The 20,757-nt window shown below is 44.7% G+C and overlaps 1 protein-coding gene across 1 annotated transcript in view; it reads left to right on the plus strand.

Annotated features, from left to right (window-relative positions):
- Nucleotides 1-20,757, plus strand: part of MYO7B (myosin VIIB) — a 48,504-nt gene that overhangs the window by 21,757 nt on the left and 5,990 nt on the right. Inside the window, 24 exon segments of the mRNA XM_042821058.1 lie at nt 1; nt 144-274; nt 949-1,056; nt 1,276-1,455; nt 2,727-2,936; nt 3,739-3,903; nt 4,174-4,254; nt 4,683-4,810; nt 5,485-5,611; nt 6,601-6,720; nt 7,629-7,802; nt 8,743-8,970; nt 9,376-9,543; nt 10,101-10,218; nt 10,314-10,440; nt 10,946-11,115; nt 11,706-11,887; nt 12,886-13,013; nt 13,543-13,700; nt 14,188-14,341; nt 16,297-16,452; nt 18,742-18,847; nt 18,956-19,069; nt 19,950-20,037. The exon segment at nt 1 is cut by the window's left edge and continues 82 nt beyond it. Of these exon segments, the coding sequence (XP_042676992.1) occupies nt 1; nt 144-274; nt 949-1,056; nt 1,276-1,455; nt 2,727-2,936; nt 3,739-3,903; nt 4,174-4,254; nt 4,683-4,810; nt 5,485-5,611; nt 6,601-6,720; nt 7,629-7,802; nt 8,743-8,970; nt 9,376-9,543; nt 10,101-10,218; nt 10,314-10,440; nt 10,946-11,115; nt 11,706-11,887; nt 12,886-13,013; nt 13,543-13,700; nt 14,188-14,341; nt 16,297-16,452; nt 18,742-18,847; nt 18,956-19,069; nt 19,950-20,037 (3,322 nt within the window).

The raw sequence follows: 20,757 nt of genomic DNA on the forward strand, positions 1-20,757 counted from the left end.
TATTCCCTTGGATGGCAGTATTCCCTTAACCTCTCCCAATGTCTTTATCCAGCTGCAGAACTTTGTCGTCTTCTACTCATCTCACTGAACCCCAGACTCACTTGATTGAATCATGATCACTTCTTTTTTTCTCCACCTCCTACAGATTATGCTGGGCTTTGGGCGCCTGCAGGCCCTCTACCGGAGCCGGCAGCTTGCTAAGCAGTATGAAACAGCCCGGGCACACATCATCAGGTTTCAGGCTGCATGCCGTGGCTATCTAATACGTCAAAAGGTAGCAGCACAGATGGAAGCTGTTTGTGTTATATACAGGCATATACAAGGGGCATGTTTGCTTGCCAAACTTCACAGAGGATGAAGAGGGGGGTATACGTACGTGTCCAGATATTTTGTCAACATGACATTGTTTCTGTGAGGTTCTGAGGCATGATGACCACTAAGTGTTGCCATAGCATAGCACCAGATGCGGATATTTATTTTGGAACATTTTATTTTGAGGTACAAAAGCAGGTATGATCTTATTTACACGTTCTTCCTATGTTCATTTCCACGGATCGGAACCTCAATGACAGAGCAGAAATGTTTTTGACAGAAGGGAGAATAAAAGGATAAAAATCATTCCTGCAAAGGAAGATTAATTTCTACAGCAAGGCCTGATAATGACACTCAGGGAATCCTGATGTAGTGTACGTTGGTATGCACTACCAGATAAAGTCCTTTGCTTACTACCTTGGCCATCTATTGACATGGAAACTCTTGGCTGTGGTTTTCTTTCTGTATTATATCTTGTACAAACAAGATAAAGCCAGTTAGCAGATCTCTGCCCGTGGCTCATTCCCTAAATGGAATTGTCCCTGTTGGGATAAAACCCTGGTGTGGACAGCTTGCTAGTGGTGTAACTTGCTCAGCAGTTTTGAAAACAGTAACAGAATGGTTCTGTTCCTACAGAACAAGGTCAAGCTGGAAGCAAGGAATATCCGCTTGGAAGAGGAGGAACGTCTCATTAGCATCCTTGGCCCAGTGAAAGCAAGGGAAGAAGCTGTGAGGTTAGAAAAGGTAGGTGTGTCAGCTAAAGAACAGTGAACATAATACGCTTTTCCTGTATAATTGCTAAGTGATGCAGTTCTTGAATGTAGAACATTATTATTAATAGATCAACAGTCTACAAAGACAGCTGTAGGAGCAAAGCACTTTGTAATTGTGTTTTATCCTCACACCCATTTCTTTTAGCAGAATGATGTTCCAATCATGCTTTATGAATTTCTATGTTTAAAGGAACACCTGGCTACTCTGGAAGAAAAGGAGGAGGAAGAAGGACAAAGGATGAATGATGATTTTGTCGACAGACGCACAAATTATGATGTTATCAGTGACCAGGAGATGGTGGACAAAATTTTTGGGTTTTTACCTTCTATGATTGGAGGCCAAGAAGGACAGGCTCCTCTAGGCTTTGAGGTACAGTGGTCATGTTCGTGTAAATTTAACAAATCTGTTAGAATTCCATCAGTGGTCAATTCTATTTACTGAACTGTACAGTCTCTTGGGGAACCTGCTTTCAGAGGTCAGTTCCCAAAGTTTTTGGCCATGGAGGGACTGTGTGTCGTCACACTTATTTCCTTATCCCAGTAGACCCCCACCAAATAATGCCATTCTGTCCATTTTGGCACCAGCTACATGATCTGCTTCTTGTGCTCTCACTGATTTTCCAGCTGGCACAAGCTGGAAGTTCATGACCTAAGTTACCTCATGTTCTGAAAAGCAGCATTTGACTGATAGCTGAAGAACTGGCTGTACATCTACTATCTACTGATGTCCATTTGGACAGATGGAGTAGGGAGAGTGAGTAGAATAGAATAGAATGGTCTGGGTTAGTACAGGATGTGAGCAATAAGACAGAACCTGCATTTTGCAACCAGCAGTGTTCTTGGTCAGCTGAAGACCAAGGCAGGAGAACAGACTGAGTCCCAATAGTCTGTTGGTGGTGGCTGAAAAATGGCTTTAGTGTTAGCTGGAAAGTACATAAAATATCAGATAAGAGAGAAAAAGATGCTTCTTACCACAGAATAACAGAATGGCTTAGGCTGGAAAGGACGTTAAAGATCATCTAGTTCCAACCCCCCTGCTGTGAGGCTGGGGGCCCCATCCAAACTGGCTGCCCAAAGCCCCATCCAGCCTGGCCTTGAGCACCTCAGGGAACGAGACGTCCACAGTTTCTCTGGCAGCCTGTGCTCACCATCCTCTGAGTAAAAAATTTCCCTCACATCTCATCTAAATCTCTTTAAGTTTGAAATCATTCCCCTTGTCCTGTCACTTTCTGTCCATGGAGAAACTCAATCTTCCTCCCATTTATAAGTTCCCCTTTAAGTACTGCAAGGCTGCAATGAGGTCTCCCCAGAGCCTTCTCCAAGCTGAACAGGCTGAGCTCTCTCATCCTATCTTCATAGGAGAGGTGCTTCAGCCATTTGATGATCTTTGTGGCCCTCCTTTGGACCTGCTTCAACAGCTCTGCATCCCTCCTGCACTGGGGCTGATCACAGTACTCCAGATGGGGCCTCATGAGGGCAGAGCAGAGGAGACAACCCCTCCCTCTCCCTGCTGCCACCCCTCTGTTGGTGCAGCCCAGGGTGCGGTTGGCCTTCCAGGCTGCAGGTGCACACTGCTGGCTCAAGCCCAGGTTTTTGTCCACCAGAACCCCCAAGTCCTTTTCTTCCTCGTGTTCTGTACAGGATTTGGAAACAAAGCCCAGCAAGCTGGAAGAAGTAGACCTGGACATGATTCCTATGAGCGTGGAGCTAGAAGAGGAAGCAGATGGCTTGGAAGACTACACCTTCCCAAAGTTTGCAGCTACTTATTTCCAGGGGTCATCTACGCATACGCACATCCGGAAACCGCTGCGGCACCCATTACTCTACCATGATGACAAGGACAACGTCCTGGTATCTTGCTCCTTGTTGATCAACCTGCTCCCCTCACCTCAGGCACAGTCCAGAGACTTTAGAGCCAAGCAGATACTCCTAATCACTTGTATGAAAGTAGTTGTTCACATCAGCGTTTTGTGGTGCTTTGCAAGCAGATGCCTGCCTTTGCACATAGATGCCTGCCTAGCACAAGATCTTTGGTCGCCTTTAGTCTGAGCACTCTGAGGTTTACTGTGACTTCTTCAGATGCCCTTGAGTCCAAAAGTGGACAGAGGAAGCATCAGAGCTTGCCTAACTCTCTGCTCTTAAGAGGGTTTCTGTCTGTAAGCTAGGACTGGACAGGCAACCTGGGCCTCCAGATTTTCCTGTTAAATCACAGAAGGGTGAAGAAGGGGAGGTTTTTTGATGCTAAGCATCCTTGTAGAATGCTGCAAAAAGCTTTGCTTACTATTTCTGGGTGTCAAGGCTCCTGGAAGATCTTGCAGCACTGCTTCTCTGTCCAGGTGGGTAAAGGCAGAGTGCTGTTCAGCGACAGTTTCTCTTTTTCGCTCCAGCCACAGCACACCTATGAAGTGCCAGTAAAGAGGAGTGCTGAGAGCTGAGCAACCACAGAGCATATCTGATATTCTCACTAGAGCTGCACCGTCTTGCTGAGAGTGTTGTGAATGTTGCTCATGTGGTTGGACAAGAAAGTAAACTTCAGGTGTGAACGGCAGGAAGATACAGGGATTAACAGCCTGAACTGGGTAAAAGAAGGAAGAAATAGCGTGAGGCATTTTGTGCACTTGGCAGGGTCTGACTGTGCCTCCTGTCTCTGCAGGCTTCTCTAGTTGTGTGGGTTATCATCCTGAGGTTCATGGGGGACCTACCAGAGCCAACAATGTTTGCCAAGAACGCCAGCAAGAGCGGTTCTGTGATGACACAGATATATGACACACTTGGCAGGAAAAATCAAGTCCAGTTCAAGAATGACAGCCCGGATATGGTGAGATGATCAAGCTATGCTTGTATTTTCATATACTTTCCCTGGTTTCTATGCTGTTCTACTGAGACAGAAAAGCTGAGGAACCTTTGCATGCTGCTGTACTTGAAATAGCAGAATTGCAAAAGGATGCAGGGTCAGTCCCAGGAGGACAACACAGCTCCTTCTGGCCAGAGAGGGCAAAACAAAAACATCTCCATTTGTCTATCTTTCCTTTCTCCATGAATAGTTCTTGCTGTGCATAATTTCCTATATTGGCAATATTTGTTGTAGAGAGAAAGCAAAAAGGATAACAAGATATCCAAGAGCATCTCTTCCCTGAAGCTGAAACGGTCCTCCAAGTTGACAGGGAAGGTAAGAACTAGCAATAAATGGCCCTTCAGTCTCTTTGCCTGGAGCTTCATCCAATGTGCATTGATGCTCATTCTCTGGCAGATTCACTTCAACCCTTACTGCTGGAGAGGGTGAACAGTTTATGACTGTGAATTGTTGATATTACAGAACAGTTTACCCAGAGCCCTGAGTAGACTGAACCAGCGTGTGCTTAGGGCTGTACAGGACGTACCAAAATGTTTTCCTAGCCAGTAATAATAGTGCAGTAACACTGTATTTTAGGAGTTAGATTGTGTGGGGAGTAAGATCTGTTCCTAACTGCCATTGCTCTCAGCGGGAACAGTTTTAGCCAGAATGACTGAGAAGGAATGTCTCTTATTTCTATCACAGCTGCCTGGTAAGAGGGAAGGTTTCTAGAGCACTCAAGAGCTCTGACTGGTTTCTTTCAGGTGACAGACCAGCTGAAAAGTGGAGAAGAGGGTTTCCAGGAGGACAGCTCAATCTCTGAGAGACCCATGTCCAACCTAGAAAAAGTGCACTTCATCATTGGCAATGCAATTCTGCGCCCTGCCATCAGGTAAGAAACTTGCACTTCCTTTCTAGGATGAAGCACTCATTACGTCAAGGAAATCCCCCTTCCTAAATCCGTGGGGCACTTTTCTAGTGCTGGAAATGTCCTTTTTTATCTCTGATAGATAAGTTTGGAAGATTCCCAACTGAAAGTCCAAACCAAACACTATAGCTGAGACCATAAGCCAAATACCATTTACATCTGAGGCCTCTCTCCATTGTTTCCTCAGTGTCCTAAAAGTATGAAATGAAGCAGGATGCCCCCCCTCCTCCTTGTCCCCAAACCCACACATGCACTGACAGACAGGAGCCATGAGACACAAGCCACATACTGTGGAGAGCTTAGAGCCAGCTTCACACAAGGGAGTCAGCAGTGCTATCTGGCATCTGGATGAAGCAGGAACTGTTGTCCCCACCCAGCTCCCTGGCTTGTCACAGCAGGAATTCCAGCACCGGAACTGAACTTGAACTGGTTGAGTAACCAGGGGCAGAGGACAATAGGCTTACATTGAGCCTTTTCCTACCAACAATAACAGCCAGTTATTTCCAGCTGTACACTACAGGTGGTATCCTAGTTATTGTAGCTAAATCTAGCTCAGATCTACTTCTTTCTATCAAGTTTGCAATGGGAATGTCTATTTCTACCATCGTTATCTTTTGCTTCCACATGTTTTATTACAGAGATGAGATTTATTGCCAGATTTGCAAACAACTCACTGAAAACAGCAGCAGGAGCAGCTATGCTCGAGGCTGGATACTTCTGTCACTTTGCCTTGGTTGTTTCCCCCCTTCAGACACATTTGTGAAGGTACATTATTCACCTTTCCTATAGCAGCGCAAATACCTCAGCTGACCTGGTTTCTTTTGTTTTGCAATGTTTTGACACAAATAGCCACGTAAAACATCTGTCTGCCATAGCAGCTGCTGCTATGATTCAGTAGGAAGGGTCTCATCTCATATGTTTATCTTGTAATTTAAAGAAATAATCACTGTACTCAAATTATTTTTCATGACTTGCCGTGCAAGTTAGATACTGCAGTTGATACAGCTCTTATTTGAGATCTTTAAGAATCTAGCACCTCTCCACTTCTGCTTTCCATCATTTTAAACCCATCTTTAGTTACAAAACTAGTAATTAAGTATACTCAGAAGTCCAGTGTAAAATAACCCCACATATTTTATCAGTTCTTACCCTGTATCTCCAAGCCCCATAAAACTAAATAGATTTGGATTTGAGCTCCTTAATATATATTTTTAATACCTTAATTTCTAAATTTAGATGGATAAATCCACCTCACCACAGAAAAACAAACAGTGGAACCAAGTTGACATCAGCCTCATGAGCATACAGAGTCCATAGATATCCCTGAATCTTCATTCAGTACCCTTGCTCAAATGATAAATGCTCAAACCATACATGCTGCCAGGTGGACACAGCTTGCAACAAACCAGACACAAATCAAAGACGTATTTCAACACCAGTCTTTCACCACAGTGTGAGCCGTGCAGAATTCATGGAACACTTGACTTCCTCCAGTTCCCTTTTTCTAAATCAATACCTCCAGGAATATTCTTAATCATAAAAATAACCAAATGACTGGCCCATGATTGCACTAAGTACAGATCAAATATGTAAATATAAGTCACATCATCCAAGATATCGAAGCCATACAAACTCTAAAAGCTCAGTTTCTCCAGTATTTCTTTTCCAAAGATCATTCTAAGCCAATCTATTAGCTAAAAAAGGTTTCTAGTGTTTTATGTTCCCTAATTCATCCTTTTGCTCTGTGCATACAGTACCTACTGAATTTCATCCACAATGGACCCTCAGGCTATGCACCATATTGTGCTGAACGTCTAAGACGTACCTATGTCAATGGAGCAAGGACTGAACCTCCAAGCTGGCTGGAACTTCAGGTAACTTTTCTTTTTGCTTAATTATATTGATCTGGGTCATTTTATGCTAGACTGCATTTACTGACCTATGCTAACAGATCTTTCTAAGTCCAATCATGGACACATGGGGTTTGAAGACAGCTTTGTTAGTCTGCACAGCTTCTTAGAAATGGCTCTTCTGGCTGTTCCATTAACCTAAACCCCATGGAAGACATAAGTAAGAGCTGCAGCTGTGATTTGCACACACACAGGAGCTCCAGACCATAACAATTTACTATTGGAAACTCTACCTACCATTTTTGGAAGGAACTGAGCAGGGCGTATGCTTTTGAAATGGGGAGAGGACGTGTGAATGATAGCTAGGGTTACATTGCCCTGCCCCTTCCTGTAAATGTCAGCCTTACTACTGGGAATTGGAACTCATGTATACTCACATATTTATTTAAATTATCACATATATTATTTAAATATAAATAAACTCACATATATTATTTAAATATACATACTCACATATGTAAATGAAGATCTCAGTTCTATTCCTTCCTAAATCTGGGTGACCCCATTGCCTACCGTGCATCCTCCTGGGCAAAAGACTTGCTGCAGTCCATCTCTCTGCTGCTGCACAAGAGGCTACACCCAAAAGTCAACATGCTAAAAAGGCCTCAGGAAGAATCTGTCAGTTCACTCTGAGTCCTGACTCAATCAGCTCCCCTGAGCTGTGGGGAGTTGGAAACTGGATTCCAGTGCTGCTCGAGGGACATCACTTATACTTAAGACTTGCTATAAGAAACTGTGAGCTTTGGAGGTTCACTGTGTTGACTAGGGTGAACGTACAGGGTATGGAACTCCTAAATGTAGATGCCTTCTTTGATTTTTAAGAAAATAAGGTTTGCCCACAATTATTTCTCTCATTTACCTCTGGCTTGCAGGCAACAAAGCAGAAGAAACCCATTATGTTTAATGTCACCCTGATGAATGGCCAGAGCATCACTGTCCCTGCAGACTCTGCTTCCATTGCCAAAGAGATCTGTCAGTTCATAGCAGATAAAACCAAACTGAAGGATATCTTTGGTTTTTCACTCTACATTGCTGTGTTTGATAAGGTAAGGTGTAGAAAAGTAGAACTGAAGCTGTCTTCTATTTCTGTAGAGTTACTGCTGTGAGGACTACCTCTAACTCCTGGACATACCCCTGTTCTTGTCCCAGAGTTTGAATCAAATCAGTTCTGAACACCAGCTGAATCCCAGGGCAGCGCAGTACTGTTCCTGCCCTGTTCTAGGGTCCCACCCCTGCTGACCATGCATGCAGCACTCAGAGCTGATGCAGTAGGGTGAAACTAGGAGGTCTCACACGATAGAGTGCCTGCTCAAAGATGGACTTCCCACCTGCACTGCTGAACACAACTTTCTTGTCCTGTGTCACAGTACTGCTGATGCAGTCCCTGCCTCATGGCACATACACTGAAAGCTGTGGTTTTTGCCAGTGCTGCTATTATGAGCTCATATGCTGGCATTTTAGCCTTTTTATTTATAATACTGGAGAACAGATGTACACAACAGGATGACATCTTGACAACTCACTGAGGCTCCATTTACAAAAAAAATAATAACAATAGTTCAGACATCATGGCTCTAGGCAGCCTGATCCAGCTGTGGTGTCCCTGTTCATTGCAGTGGAGTTGGACTACATGGTCTTCAGACGTCCCTTCCAATTCTCAGGATTCTACAATTCTCTCATCATTTTAGTTTAAATTACAGCAAGACTTGCATGGGGGATCCTTAAGGGGATATACAAGGGATGAGCAAAAGTACAAGGAGACAACCAGTAGACTGCAAATATCGCAGCAATGCCTTTTTGTCTTCCAGCTAATTTTCCCCAGTAGCACCCCTACACATAATACACGTAATTACCAAAGTGCAACTTCCACATCCATCTACCCACCTTTTCAGATACTTATATTTTGTGTTGGGAGCATTAGCTTTGCTGTCCTCCACTCAGATGCAATGCAGGCATGCCAGTAAATGCAGCGTCCCTTTGTTCCAGGTGTGGTCACTGGGAGGAGGACGGGATCATGTCCTGGATGCCATCTCTCAGTGTGAGCAGCTGGTGAAGGAGCGGGGCACACATGAACGCCACGCACCCTGGAGACTTTACTTTCGGAAGGAAATTTTCACCCCATGGCACAACTCCCAGGAGGATCCCGTCAGCACTGATCTCATTTACCACCAGGTCATTCGTGGGATCCGGTTTGGAGAATACCGTTGTGAGAAGGTGTGTCTCCTTATCCTCCTCTAGAGAGAGCAAACTGAATGAACGTTTCCTGTGCATTTAAAAGCAAGAGGATGAACAAAGTTTCTAGCAGCTGTGCACAGCTCTTCCTTTCTATGGACAATTGCAGTCCAGGTGATTGTGCCAGCTGTCGCATGGCCAGCTGTAATAATTCTTTGCCTGCAACATTCAGTTCACATGACAGCAGGAGGCATGTTTCAGAGGGGCAGTTCAGGTCCTTTTTAAATATCTTTGCTAATAATCTCTTTGAAGCTTTCATCCCTTATGCTGGGTGGCTGTCAAGAGTTATCCAGAAAAAAATGGAGAAAACTGCCTTCAAGCTTGAACAAGGTTAGCTGGGCTTTGTGACATCTTTGTAACCCTCTTTTAATGGCTTAATTGTTTCAGGAGGAGGATTTGGTGGAGATAGGTGCCAAGTACTGTTACATCCAGTTTGGAGATACTATCCACAATGAGCTTGTGCAGAAAGTGCTCCATGACTGCATCCCAGTGAAACAGCTGAAGTCCAAGCCCCTGGAAAAGTGGGTGAGCCTTATCACCTACGCACATGCTAAGGTAAGAGATTTGTCTGGCGCTGCTGGGGAACCACACTCAGTCACCAGCTTCTGCTTCCTTTGCCATTTCCATTTATGAATTGTCCATTGAGGGAAAGAAAAAACACCTCAGATTGCATATTCCAAATAGGAGTGGGAGAGAGGAGAACCTTTCCACTCACTCTTCCATACAGGGCTCAACAATGAGCCGGAATGAATGACGTATATTTAAATGTCTGAATAGAGTCTCTTTTAATGGAGTCAAGATGGGCATGGGATGAAATACTATTTTAGTCTGGAAATAGCACCTGAATAATTGTTACAGCACCCAAAATGTGCTAGATTCTCATCAGCCAATGGAGATTTGAGGGAAATCTGGAATCCACATGCCTACAGGCAGCTTTAGCTGCATGAAGCTCTATGCCTGGAGGCTTCCCAGTCTGAATTTCCTCAGGTACTGCTGACATCACTTACAGCAGGGGGCTGCAGGGACCCTCCTGGAGCAGACCTGCTCTTGATTGTCTCTAGATCATGCAAATCAGAACTCGCTGAGAAAAAACTGGTGATCTTTTTCTGCAGGCCCCATACACACAGGACCGGCTCTCCCGTCAGGCTGTGAAGGAACAACTTGTAGATTTTGCTCGCTTCCAGTGGCCTTTGCTTTTCTCCAGATTCTTTGAAGTCACAAAGTTTTCAGGTAATACCCTGAGCCTAAGAGACATGGACAGATGTAAGTTCAATACAGGAAGATGTCAGCATGGATAAGGAGGTGTTATTTTTCTGCATTTTCAGGTCCCAGCTTGCCCAAGAACCACTTTATACTTGCTGTAAATTGGAAGGGTATCTGCTTCTTGGATGAGTCAGAAAAGCGGCTCCTTGAGCTGACCTTCCCAGAGATAACTGGCATCCATACAAACAGGTGAGTGCCCCAGAAAGGCAAGATCTGAAGGCCCTGTTCGTATTCAGAATGGGGTTCCATGTAAGAGGGTGGTATATTTTCTCTGCCATCCCCCTAAGTGATTTCATCTGAACCTGGAATGGTGGGTCTGGGAAACAAGGGGGACGTGTTCCGAGCAGCCTAGGAAGGAAATGATGAAATGGCTGAATCTTCCCAATCAGTGGAGGGAAAGATGACATTTCCTTGGAGGGAAAGATGACACTGCTCAGCTGGAATAGTGTAAGAAACTAAACGAGATTTTATTATTGCTCAGTTGTTCCATTAGAAGGGTGTTTTCTTGTTTAGAGTGAAGTATTTTTGTACAAAACATTGTAGAGCCCGGAGAACCTAAACCACTTCAGTCCTTTAGAGCCATAAATTTCTAAAATAAATTAGGATCTATGGGGTTGTCTACCACCTCGGCTGTGATTGCAGATAGCTCAATGTTTTTCAGATGCTCTCTAACAAACTACTTGATAATACATAGGGCAGTGAAATCATTTGGACAGAGTTGCACTCTCATCACCCTTCGTGCCGAAGAGTTTGTCCTGACATCTGTGAACAGCATTGTCATTGCTGAACTGGTGGTGATGTTCCTGGAGGGGCTAAAGAAGAGATCACGATTTGCTGTGGCAATGCATGAGAAAAAATCCCAAGGTGAGTCCTAGAACTGTTCTACAGGGTAAGGAAGAAATCTTGAGAGAACTCACAGCACTAGTTTAAAAATGCTTAAAGAGAAGTGGGAGAAGTTTAGCCAAGTGTTGCTTTGCTCCAGGAATAACATACAGTGGTCAGCAGAGTAATACAGAGCATAAGGCAGTGTGATTCAAATCATTTGCTTACAAATTAGCCTACTTTCTACTTGCCTATTTTGTTTAGACCTTGCAGTGGCCAACAACTCAGCCTGCTTACTGTAGGAAGCTGGAGATGGGCTCCCTGGAAATACTTCCCAGAAAAATTTCTTTCCATGCTTTGCTGCCAGCTCTAGACACAAATTCTGCAACCATTTCATTCAAATGGAATTCTACTGTTGCCCTCACTGAAATCAAAAATAAGGCCAGCATAGGAAATTTAACTGATTTCTCTGAAGTGTTCCTGGAGGATTAGCTGTATTTACACAAACCACTTACTGTTGCTAATTGAATTCAGGACTTCAAAATACAGTTCTCTTGTCTTTCTTGTCGAAACGTCTTTGCATTTTATTGGTCTGTCAAGCCTGAACAGTACTTCCTTATTCTGTATTCCAGAAGACCCTGCCATCCTGTCCTTCAAGAAGGGAGACTTGCTAATCTTGACTGAGGACAAAAGGCTAGATGCAAACTCTGGCTGGATCTATGCCCAGAATGACAGGACAGGCAAAACAGGGAATGTATTTCTGGAGGAGACGTACATCATTCCTTCTCTCACAAAGCCCTGCAGTCAAGTACTGGTAAGAAAAGCTGTACAATCTCTTTGAAGAGACTGGAAGATAAGTAATGGTTAACTGTGATTAAACTTATAAGTGGAAATTAATTGCTCCTCCAAAGTCAGACAAGTTCTGTGTCTCCCACTGATGCAAAAGCATTTCTTTCTGCCCTGTCTGAACTGTCTGAAAACAAAACTAAACCTAGCCCAAACTAGGAGAAGGCTGCAGCTTTACAAAGCAATGACTTTCAAAATAATGATCTGTTTGCTGTCAGGGAGTTCAGTTCCTGGAACTGATAGCAACTGATCATAGGTGTGAAGTTGAATTTTCCTGCATAAAAGCAGTGTTTTTTATAGAATCATAGACTCAGAATGGCCTGGGTTGCAAAGGAGCACAGTGCTCATCCAGTTCCAACCCCTGCTGTGTGCAGGTCACCAACCAGCAGCCCAGGCTGCCCAGAGCCACATCCAGCCTGGCCTTGAATGCCTGCAGGGATGGGGCATCCACAGCCTCCTTGGGCAACCTGTTCCAGTGCCTCACCACCCTCTGGCTGAAAAACGTCCTCCTCATATCCAACCTAAACCTCCCTGTCTCAGTTTAACACCATTCCCCTTGTCCTATCACTGTCCATCCTCGTAAACAGATTTTTCTGCAAAGCATAACAGGGTGCTTTAAAAGAACAAGTGCTTTGAGAGAGTGAACACAAGATTTCCCACTGATCACTGCTAATATTTTTTTTCTTCAGTTTTGGAGACAGTATATTGGGTATTGTGCTAACATGAAGCTCAATAAGTGGGCAAAAAAACCCCAAACTGCAGGTACAGTTTGAACACGTTGTGCTGTAGATAATCACACATCTTGGTGGCCACTGCTGTTAGGTCTATGAAGTCACTTTGTGAGTCTCTCACCCCTTGCAGCACAGAGTGCACCTCTTAGTGTGCACCACCTGCATGCAGATGCTGAGTAACACTGGTGTCAGGGGCCTGTCCACTTGACATCTGTACATGGCTGTGTCCTTCCAGAGTTTGCTGATGATGTCTCCAGACCAGAGGAGGACAGCATCGCAGAACTCCTACATAGAGGAGCCTGATGAAGAGGATCTCAAAGTGAAGCCTTACACACTGGAGGAGTTCTCCTATGAACACTTCAGGTGAAGCTCCCTGTGCAGTGCGAGCACGAGGATAGTTCTAGGTGTTAAGGATCACTGAAGATCGATTAGAAAGGAATCCTTTTCTGACTGGGTTTCTTTTTGTTCCCTGTAACAAAGTGTAACTTTGGACGTGCAGAGATTCTGGCACATCATCTCCTTCTACCTTTTGTCCGCAGAAACGCAATGTGACGGGCAGATGAATTCTGGCTGGAACTTATCTTTATTTCCAGCAGGCTCTGTGCTTACCTCCCACCCACTCTTCAGCATTTACCAGCTGGCACTTAACATACAACATCTAAGACATCAGAATTTGAGAAAATTTAGCCTTCCAAACTTCTCTCCTTTTTGCAAGCATTCTCCTTTCTGTATTGTAAAGAAGCTGCATTTTTCCATTTTTGCTGTCTTGTATTATCAAAGAAGATCACTGTCTTGAGAAGGAATATGCTTGGGAAAGACACGAGTCTTTTTTATAACATTCGTAGCAATACGATCTGATACTTTTGTATTGCCTGCCCTTGTCTTCTTTCAGAACTCCTGAGAAGGAATCCATCAGCAAAGCTGTTCTCCAGAAATCTCGTGGGCACAGTCAGCTGTGGGCACACTCTAAGGATCCCTTAAAACAGCCTTTGCTGAAGGCAGCTTGCACAGACCCTGAAGTTCGGGACGTGGCTTGTCAGGCCTTCATTGATATCCTTTTACTTTTCCCTTTGGGACCTGAGAACTCTTGGAGGAAAGAAGAGCTTCTTCCATGGAACGCCTCCACTGAGATAATTCCACATCCACATTACTGGGGGCACACTTACATTAAGCAGAGGAGGAGGAGTGGGGGGTTTAAGAGCTCTGTGTCACTTAGCGTTGTTTCCCTTCTCTCAGAGAAGAGTCCTGTTCCCTCCCAGTGCTCCACAACATGTGATGACCCACTTAACTGGGGACACAGCTGCAGGAGAGTGTGAGATTTACTACATATGCCCAGAACAGTTAATGCAGCTGAAGTCATAGACAAGCAGCAACTGCTATACAGGGAAAGGGAAGGAGCAGAGAATCAGTTCCAGACCTTCATCTTAATATTTCCCCCCTCAGGCTCCAACAGAGCGCTTTAACACGTTAGAATCCAACTGATACCTCCCATTTACCTTTCAGATTGTCCTGCTTTTGTCCTTAACAGCACAGTCACCCATCATGAAGTTCATGGGGGACTACCCATCAAAGCAGACACACTCCTCTGTGGAAGTCACTGACCAGATATTTGTGGCAGCTATCAAGGAAGAGGTCCTGCGGGATGAAATTTACTGTCAGATCATGAAGCAACTAACTGAAAACAGGAACAGGTACTCACCCAGGGATAAAACCCTGCTTCTGGGGACCCGTGTTCCCCAGAACACTGAGGGGGGAGGGTGCACACGTGCTGGCCTGACACTTTCCCTTACAGTGCGAGGTGAGAAAGATCACAAGGCAGCCTGGTGAGAAAATGCATCATTGCAGAGTTCTTGGGTGCTTTCAGTGGCTGTTCTCCCAGTCCTGTGTTTGTTTTCAGCTTCCCAGCAGCAGTGTTTCCATCCTACAAACATGTAGTTCACTGTAGATGATGGGTGTTCAACCTTTTGGCTTGCCTGGGCTGCACTGTGTGAAGAGGAATTGTCTTGGGCTGATATTTTGGTTGTTGCTGAGTGATGGGTGCACACATAAGGCCAGGCCAGGCTGCTGTGCAGGGAAGAGGTACTGCCATGATGGCAGAGGGGCAGGGCTAATTATTAGCTGCCATAGGTTGGACATGCCTGCAATCTAGATCTTTTACCACCAGTAAATCCTTCTGAACAGCTGTATCAATAGGCTCACACTACTGGCTTGCATTGGTTACAGAGGCTCCTGTACATGGATAAGTCTCTGAAACAGGCCACAGTTTTGCTTCCTCACCTAGGAAAAGGTAATTTGACCTAATTCCTTGGTTTTTGAATTGCAAAAAGATGCTTAAAACACTAATAAAATGATTCTAATTGTTAACAAAACAGCTTGCCAATTTTTGGCTGCCATGTACCACTGCAAAAGTTTGAGATGCAGCTTCTCTATCTTCTTACTCTTGCACAAATGTTAAACTTAGCAGAAACTTTACTCTGTGTTTAACCATTAGATGGTAAATTTCCTTGCATGCAGTAAATCTTACAAGCTTAATGCATAGTCTGTAACCATTGTGCCAGTGCCATTCCTGCTGTACTCTATTAACTTGGGCTTGTGAGTCATTCAGTGTTCTGAGGGGGATCACTGATGTGGAAAAAACAGTGCTTGAAAGGTGGCTATTTCCATATATTTTCATTAGAACAGCCGCAGCAACAAATCTTTCATCCTTCCCAGGCTACTGCCCTGTGGACCACATCCTGCTCCCACACAGACACAAACACCACTGAGCTGGAGAATATAGAAGGATTTAAGTAGTGTTTCTATCTACAAAAGCAGAAAAATAAATGGGAATAAAGAAGCCAGGACCTTTTTACTCAGCAGCATCGTAGTGCTTGTTCAGAGGTAGACCTGCCAGCTTCTGACGTGGAACAACTCCACACTGCTCAGCATTTAGGAGCAATTCCTGGGACACAGCTGAATATGTTACACTCCTGGCTGTGGAAGCAGAGTGACTGACCACCTGCTGGCTGCACAGCCCTTCTTGCTGATGAGGTTGAGATACTACAAGAGCTTCAGCTGGGAGATTTCACAGGTGCAGAGACAGCAGGAATCAGAATGGCTTAGGGTAGAAGGGACCTTAAAAGATAAGAGTTCCAACCCCCCTGCCATGGGCAGGAGCTAGTGTTTATGTGAGTAGTAAGTACCTCGTTACCCAATGTCATCTGCTTGCTCTTTTTCTTTCAGAGCAGGAACATGAGTAAGGGAAAGTAAACTGCAAGTAAAATGCTTGTGTTCTGAGCAAAGCTGGCCACCAGACAAACAGACACAGCTGATGGAGCCCAATCCAAGTAACTATGGCTTTCCAAAAGGATGATAGCAAGGTCACTGCTGCCAAGATGATGTAAAACTGGAGCTTATATTTTATTCATGAGATTTACAACTGTCATGATATTTATCAGCCAGGATTTAGCATTATCTTCACATACGGCTGTGGTTGCTGCACAGAAAATGGCTGTCAGCTCCTGTGTGAAAGCTCTGTTGATTTGCAGCTCTCTGCTGAATGCCACAAAGCACCGTGATAGGGCTGTGTCTCTACCTTATAGCTGCTTTGTGGTCAAAGGAAGAATTATGTGTGGCTGCAGCAGAACTATTTGCTTTGTGCTCACAGGTACAGCGTGACCAAGGGCTGGCAGCTCTTGTGGCTCTGCACTGGCCTGTTCCCCCCCAGCAAGTCACTGCTGAAACATGCCCAGAAGTTCATAGAGACACGTCAGAAAGAGCCACTGGCCCTGGAGTGCAAGCGGAGGATTCAGACAGTGATGAGGTAAACTGTCTGTGATACATGCATCCCCAAGTGCTCAAACATCATCTGTCAAGTGCTGGAAAACCACAGGGACTAAAATTTTGATGCTCTTGCTTCCATTTCTCTTCTTAGACCCTTTTATTTAAAATGACTGTTACTTTCAATTCTCTTACGGATTTAGAACCCCTAAGAGAGGTCTGAGTCACAGTTTCACTCTTTCATTTTAAGAAGTTGAGTATCACATACAATCACTTCATTCCTATAGCTGGGCTATGTCAAACACTGCAAGGCATGGGGTGAAATGAAACCCAGAGGAATCGCTGATGAGGTCCTGACCTTGCTTTCCTTTGGTGACGTGGCATGTCCTTATCCCCACCACGTGTCTGAGGATTAGTCTTGATTTCTGTTGAACCTCAGCATACTCTGAGCATGTTACTCGCAGTGAGAAACACCACTGAAGTCACTGAGATCTGCTGAGTGCTGATGTGGCTCTGTTGGTTTTCTGTGAAGCAAGGCAGACCCATGCTCAGAAGGAGCATTAACACAGTTCCTAGTCTTTAAGGATACCCAGCTGAGCAAAGCCCTGATTCTTCCACGGTTGTTCACCCCAGGGCACTTCTCAGAGCACCAGACATCATCCTTGTCCTGTCTGCCCCCCTTGTCAATCTCAGCATAGAAAAGGCTGGCAACAAAAAAATGAGAGGAATTTGCTAACAGTGGCTGTCCCCATTGCAGGAGATGAGTCTTGTGCTGCTGGGGAAATGTCAGTGCACACTGAACTTGCCTTTGAAGTGCATGAAAAAATGCACGGCGAGGAATGCTATTCATTGCTCTTTCCATGGGGAACACTGAAAATTTCTCACCCTCCTATATCATATGCTATTCATGCTCAAAGCCCTGCTAAGCTCTATAGTTTCTTTAGAGTGAAGAAAACAGTGAGGGGAAAACATAATGGACTACTTCAGAGCAGAGATCTCTTTGCAAAAATACCCCAAATCTGGAGTGTGGGGGAGGGAAAGATTAACAAAGACAAAATGCTGTTTTGTGAGAGCGTTTATTTCCAAAGATTAAGCTTGTACCCACTCAAGATTTCTCTGTGAGTAGCCTGCTGTCCTTAGGAAGTGGAGAGCAGGCAGCTTGAAGGACTGACCTACAATTGCATGGGGTGGAAGCCAGTTGAGCTCTCAGGTACACCTTTCCCTCCACAAAAAGCTTTACTGCTCCATCCCCACACTCCTGGCCAGGTAACCAGAGAGCATCCTGATGGGTGTTAAGCTGGCAATGAATTCTCAGCTGAGGCTACAATGGGAGGTGGCCCTGTGCCTCCAGCCCACACTTCCTTGGTCTCAGGTGCAGGAATATATCACAGAAATGCTAACATTGGAAAAGACCTTAAAGATCATCAAGTACAGCTGCAAAATGATGACAGAGCAGGGCAGGCACGTTCCCCTAACAGGGCCTGTGCAGCACCAGAGTACATACCATTCAACTTGGGATCACAGACTTTCCTTCTCCAAGTGGAACTGCTATTGTATTTAATGGAGAAAAGTGTTTTCACGTCTACATAACTAAAGCTAGGTGCCAGACTAAGGTCTCCTTCTGAAAGATGTGCTTCACCTGAGAGAAGTCTGGCACATAAAAGCTACAGTGCCTACCATCTGCCAGCAGGCTGCTCTGTGCCACTGAGGATAGGAAAATACCAGCCCCAGAAATGTAGCAGTGTGCTACATTTGTCCTTACTTTGACCATACCAGTGTTTTTGCATGACTCATACTTAAGGTCCAGTTCCTCTGCTTTAAAGGGCAGTGCTATTCTGAGATATAATTTCAAAGAACTAGGGCTGTTCATGAGTCAGTGACTACCTGCCAGCTCCTATGTAAGCTGTAATGCTTCTTACAGCTGTCCACACTTTTCTGAGCTGTAATATTCATTTTGAATCTCTATGCAAATCTTTCAGCTGATGCAAGAGTTAAAATAAAACGTAGTGCTCCTTGTGGCCGCCATCTTCACACTTCAGTAACAGTATGGAAAACTGGCTGAAGACACAGAAGGGGTGATGGTACTGGTTGGGAAGGTGCCTTATTCACACAGCCTCATTGCAGAGCAGGGCATTCAATATATGTGCCAATAATCCCCTCTGTTTCTTGCTGTTAGCAGAATGAATTTGCGTTGGGGTGAAGGTCCATCAGTGCCTCCCACAGCACTGAGCGTTTCATGTGGAATCTGTTGTTTGGATGAAATACTGTTGAACTCCTCAAAGATCAATTCTCTCACACTGATCTTTCTTACATTGCTGGTGGCATTTTGCAGGAGTGGCTCCAGGAAGTGGGCACCTCATCCTGTGGAGGTTGAGGCCATCTTACAGAACAACACTAAGATCTCACACAAGATTTGCTTCCCCAATGAAACAGAGCAGGTGAGAACTTACTTCTTTTCTCAGCCAACACATATTCCTGCAGGAGCATATTTCAAGATATTCACTTATTCCTTTCCTCTGTGTAACAAAAGTCTTGTTGTCTCATAGACATTTCATGTGGGAACAAACACCAAAAACCGGACTCTGTGTCAGAACATCGCTTCCAAGTTGCAGCTGAGCTCTTGGGAAGGTTTCAGCCTCTTTGTCAAGATTGCAGACAAGGTAACTTCTCAACTACGGTGGGGTTGCCAGACTGCCTCTCTTGCTTCCTTCCCATCCCACCTAAGCAACAATATTTGAAAACGGGCAACAAAGCAGGTCAATACTGCTGCTGTCTTTCTGAGGGGCTACAGCCTACACTGAGTCTTCTGAAGAAGCTGGAAGGACATGCAGAGTTTCTATCAGTCTGCTGGTACACAAGCAGCACTGACAGCTGACAGAGGACAGAGGCTTTCTTGCTGCTCTGGTAGGATGGTAGCAAACTGCATGTTGCACGCTGCAGCCTGTTTGCCTCAGGCTCTGCCCAGCAGATGTGCTGCATACCTACAGTACTCACTGGCATTAGGGAAAGCTGTGGTTGACCAGCACCAGTCACTGCTCTCTCTAGTTTCTCAAAACTTGCCTCGTATGAGCTGAAGCTCAGTTTGGCTGCCTTGCTGAGATGACTCTTCTCTCTGGAACTGCATGAGGATTGTGACCAAGGCAAAAGCAGTACTGAATACAAGCAGAAGGAGCTTTTGATCTTCTGCTGTGGTCCTGAAACCTAAATATCTTACTCAATCTTACAACAATGTTTTCCTAGGAGGTAACTAGGAATAAGGTAGGCATCTTCAGCTTGCTTTCAGAAAGGAAGTTAGAAAGAAAAAGCAGCAGAGAATGGAATAACTTCCCACTCCATTTCAAATGGAAATTGTGTAAGCCCTCCTCCTTTTCCCTTTGTATCTCCTTGCCTCTGTCTTTCCTGCCATAATTGTGCTTTCTTGTTCTAGACAGGGAAAGCAAAAGCAAATTCAGCTTTGCATTTGGGTATGTTGGCACAGGTAGTATTTTCAGTGCTCTGCTCATCCCTCCTTTCTCCTCTTCATCACTTGGCTTCTTCCAGGTGATCAGTCAGAATGAAGCAGACTATTTCTTTGACTCACTGAAGCAGCTGACAGATTGGACCAAGAGGAACAAGCCAGTGAAAGATGGTAAGCAGACAGTCAGCATGACAAGAAGCTGCATGAGATACTGCGTGGAACTGGGAAAACAGCAAATAGGATTGATTCCATCTTACCACGTGTTGACAGGATCTGATTTTACCATTTTTATTTGTACATATGTGATTTCTGCCTGCACCAGCAGTAAGACCCAGCGACCTCATGCAGCCAGCCACCAGCTGCTGGAAGTACCAGAATCTCTTTGTCTGGGGATCCCTGCAGGAATGTAAAATTATACAAAATATTTGATTTGTTCCACCCAAGACACACATCTGGATGCACACAAGTTAGATAGATTGATCCTGTGTATAATCCAAGGCTTATGCAGTGCCAGACTGTGTATCACCCAGCACACTGATACAGGTTCTTTACACTGTGCTGCTCTTTCTCCTTGGGTCACTAGAAAATTGTTCTCCAGATTACTCCCTGGTGATACCAGATCACAAGTTGCATTGCTAAGGGAACACTTAGTTAGCATAAACCAGTACAATACTAACAACAGCAACTCTTTTGACTTCATTATAACGTATAAGCTGTCATCTTGAAATCTATAGCAAACTCAAACTCCACTCCAATTTCATATTACTTATGCTGCCTTTTGCTTATTTCAGGACAGTGAGGTTCAGCTTCCAGAAGCACTAAGTATCTAAGGCTTTCTAGCTTCCCTCTTCTCCTCACAGCTGTTGCAGCTGCCAGGATTTCTGAAAAATA

The sequence above is a fragment of the Centrocercus urophasianus genome, unplaced genomic scaffold, assembly GCF_019232065.1.
Source record: "Centrocercus urophasianus isolate 14NV4802_14NV808 unplaced genomic scaffold, USGS_Curo_1.0 seq_19, whole genome shotgun sequence".
Lineage (NCBI taxonomy): Eukaryota > Metazoa > Chordata > Aves > Galliformes > Phasianidae > Centrocercus > Centrocercus urophasianus.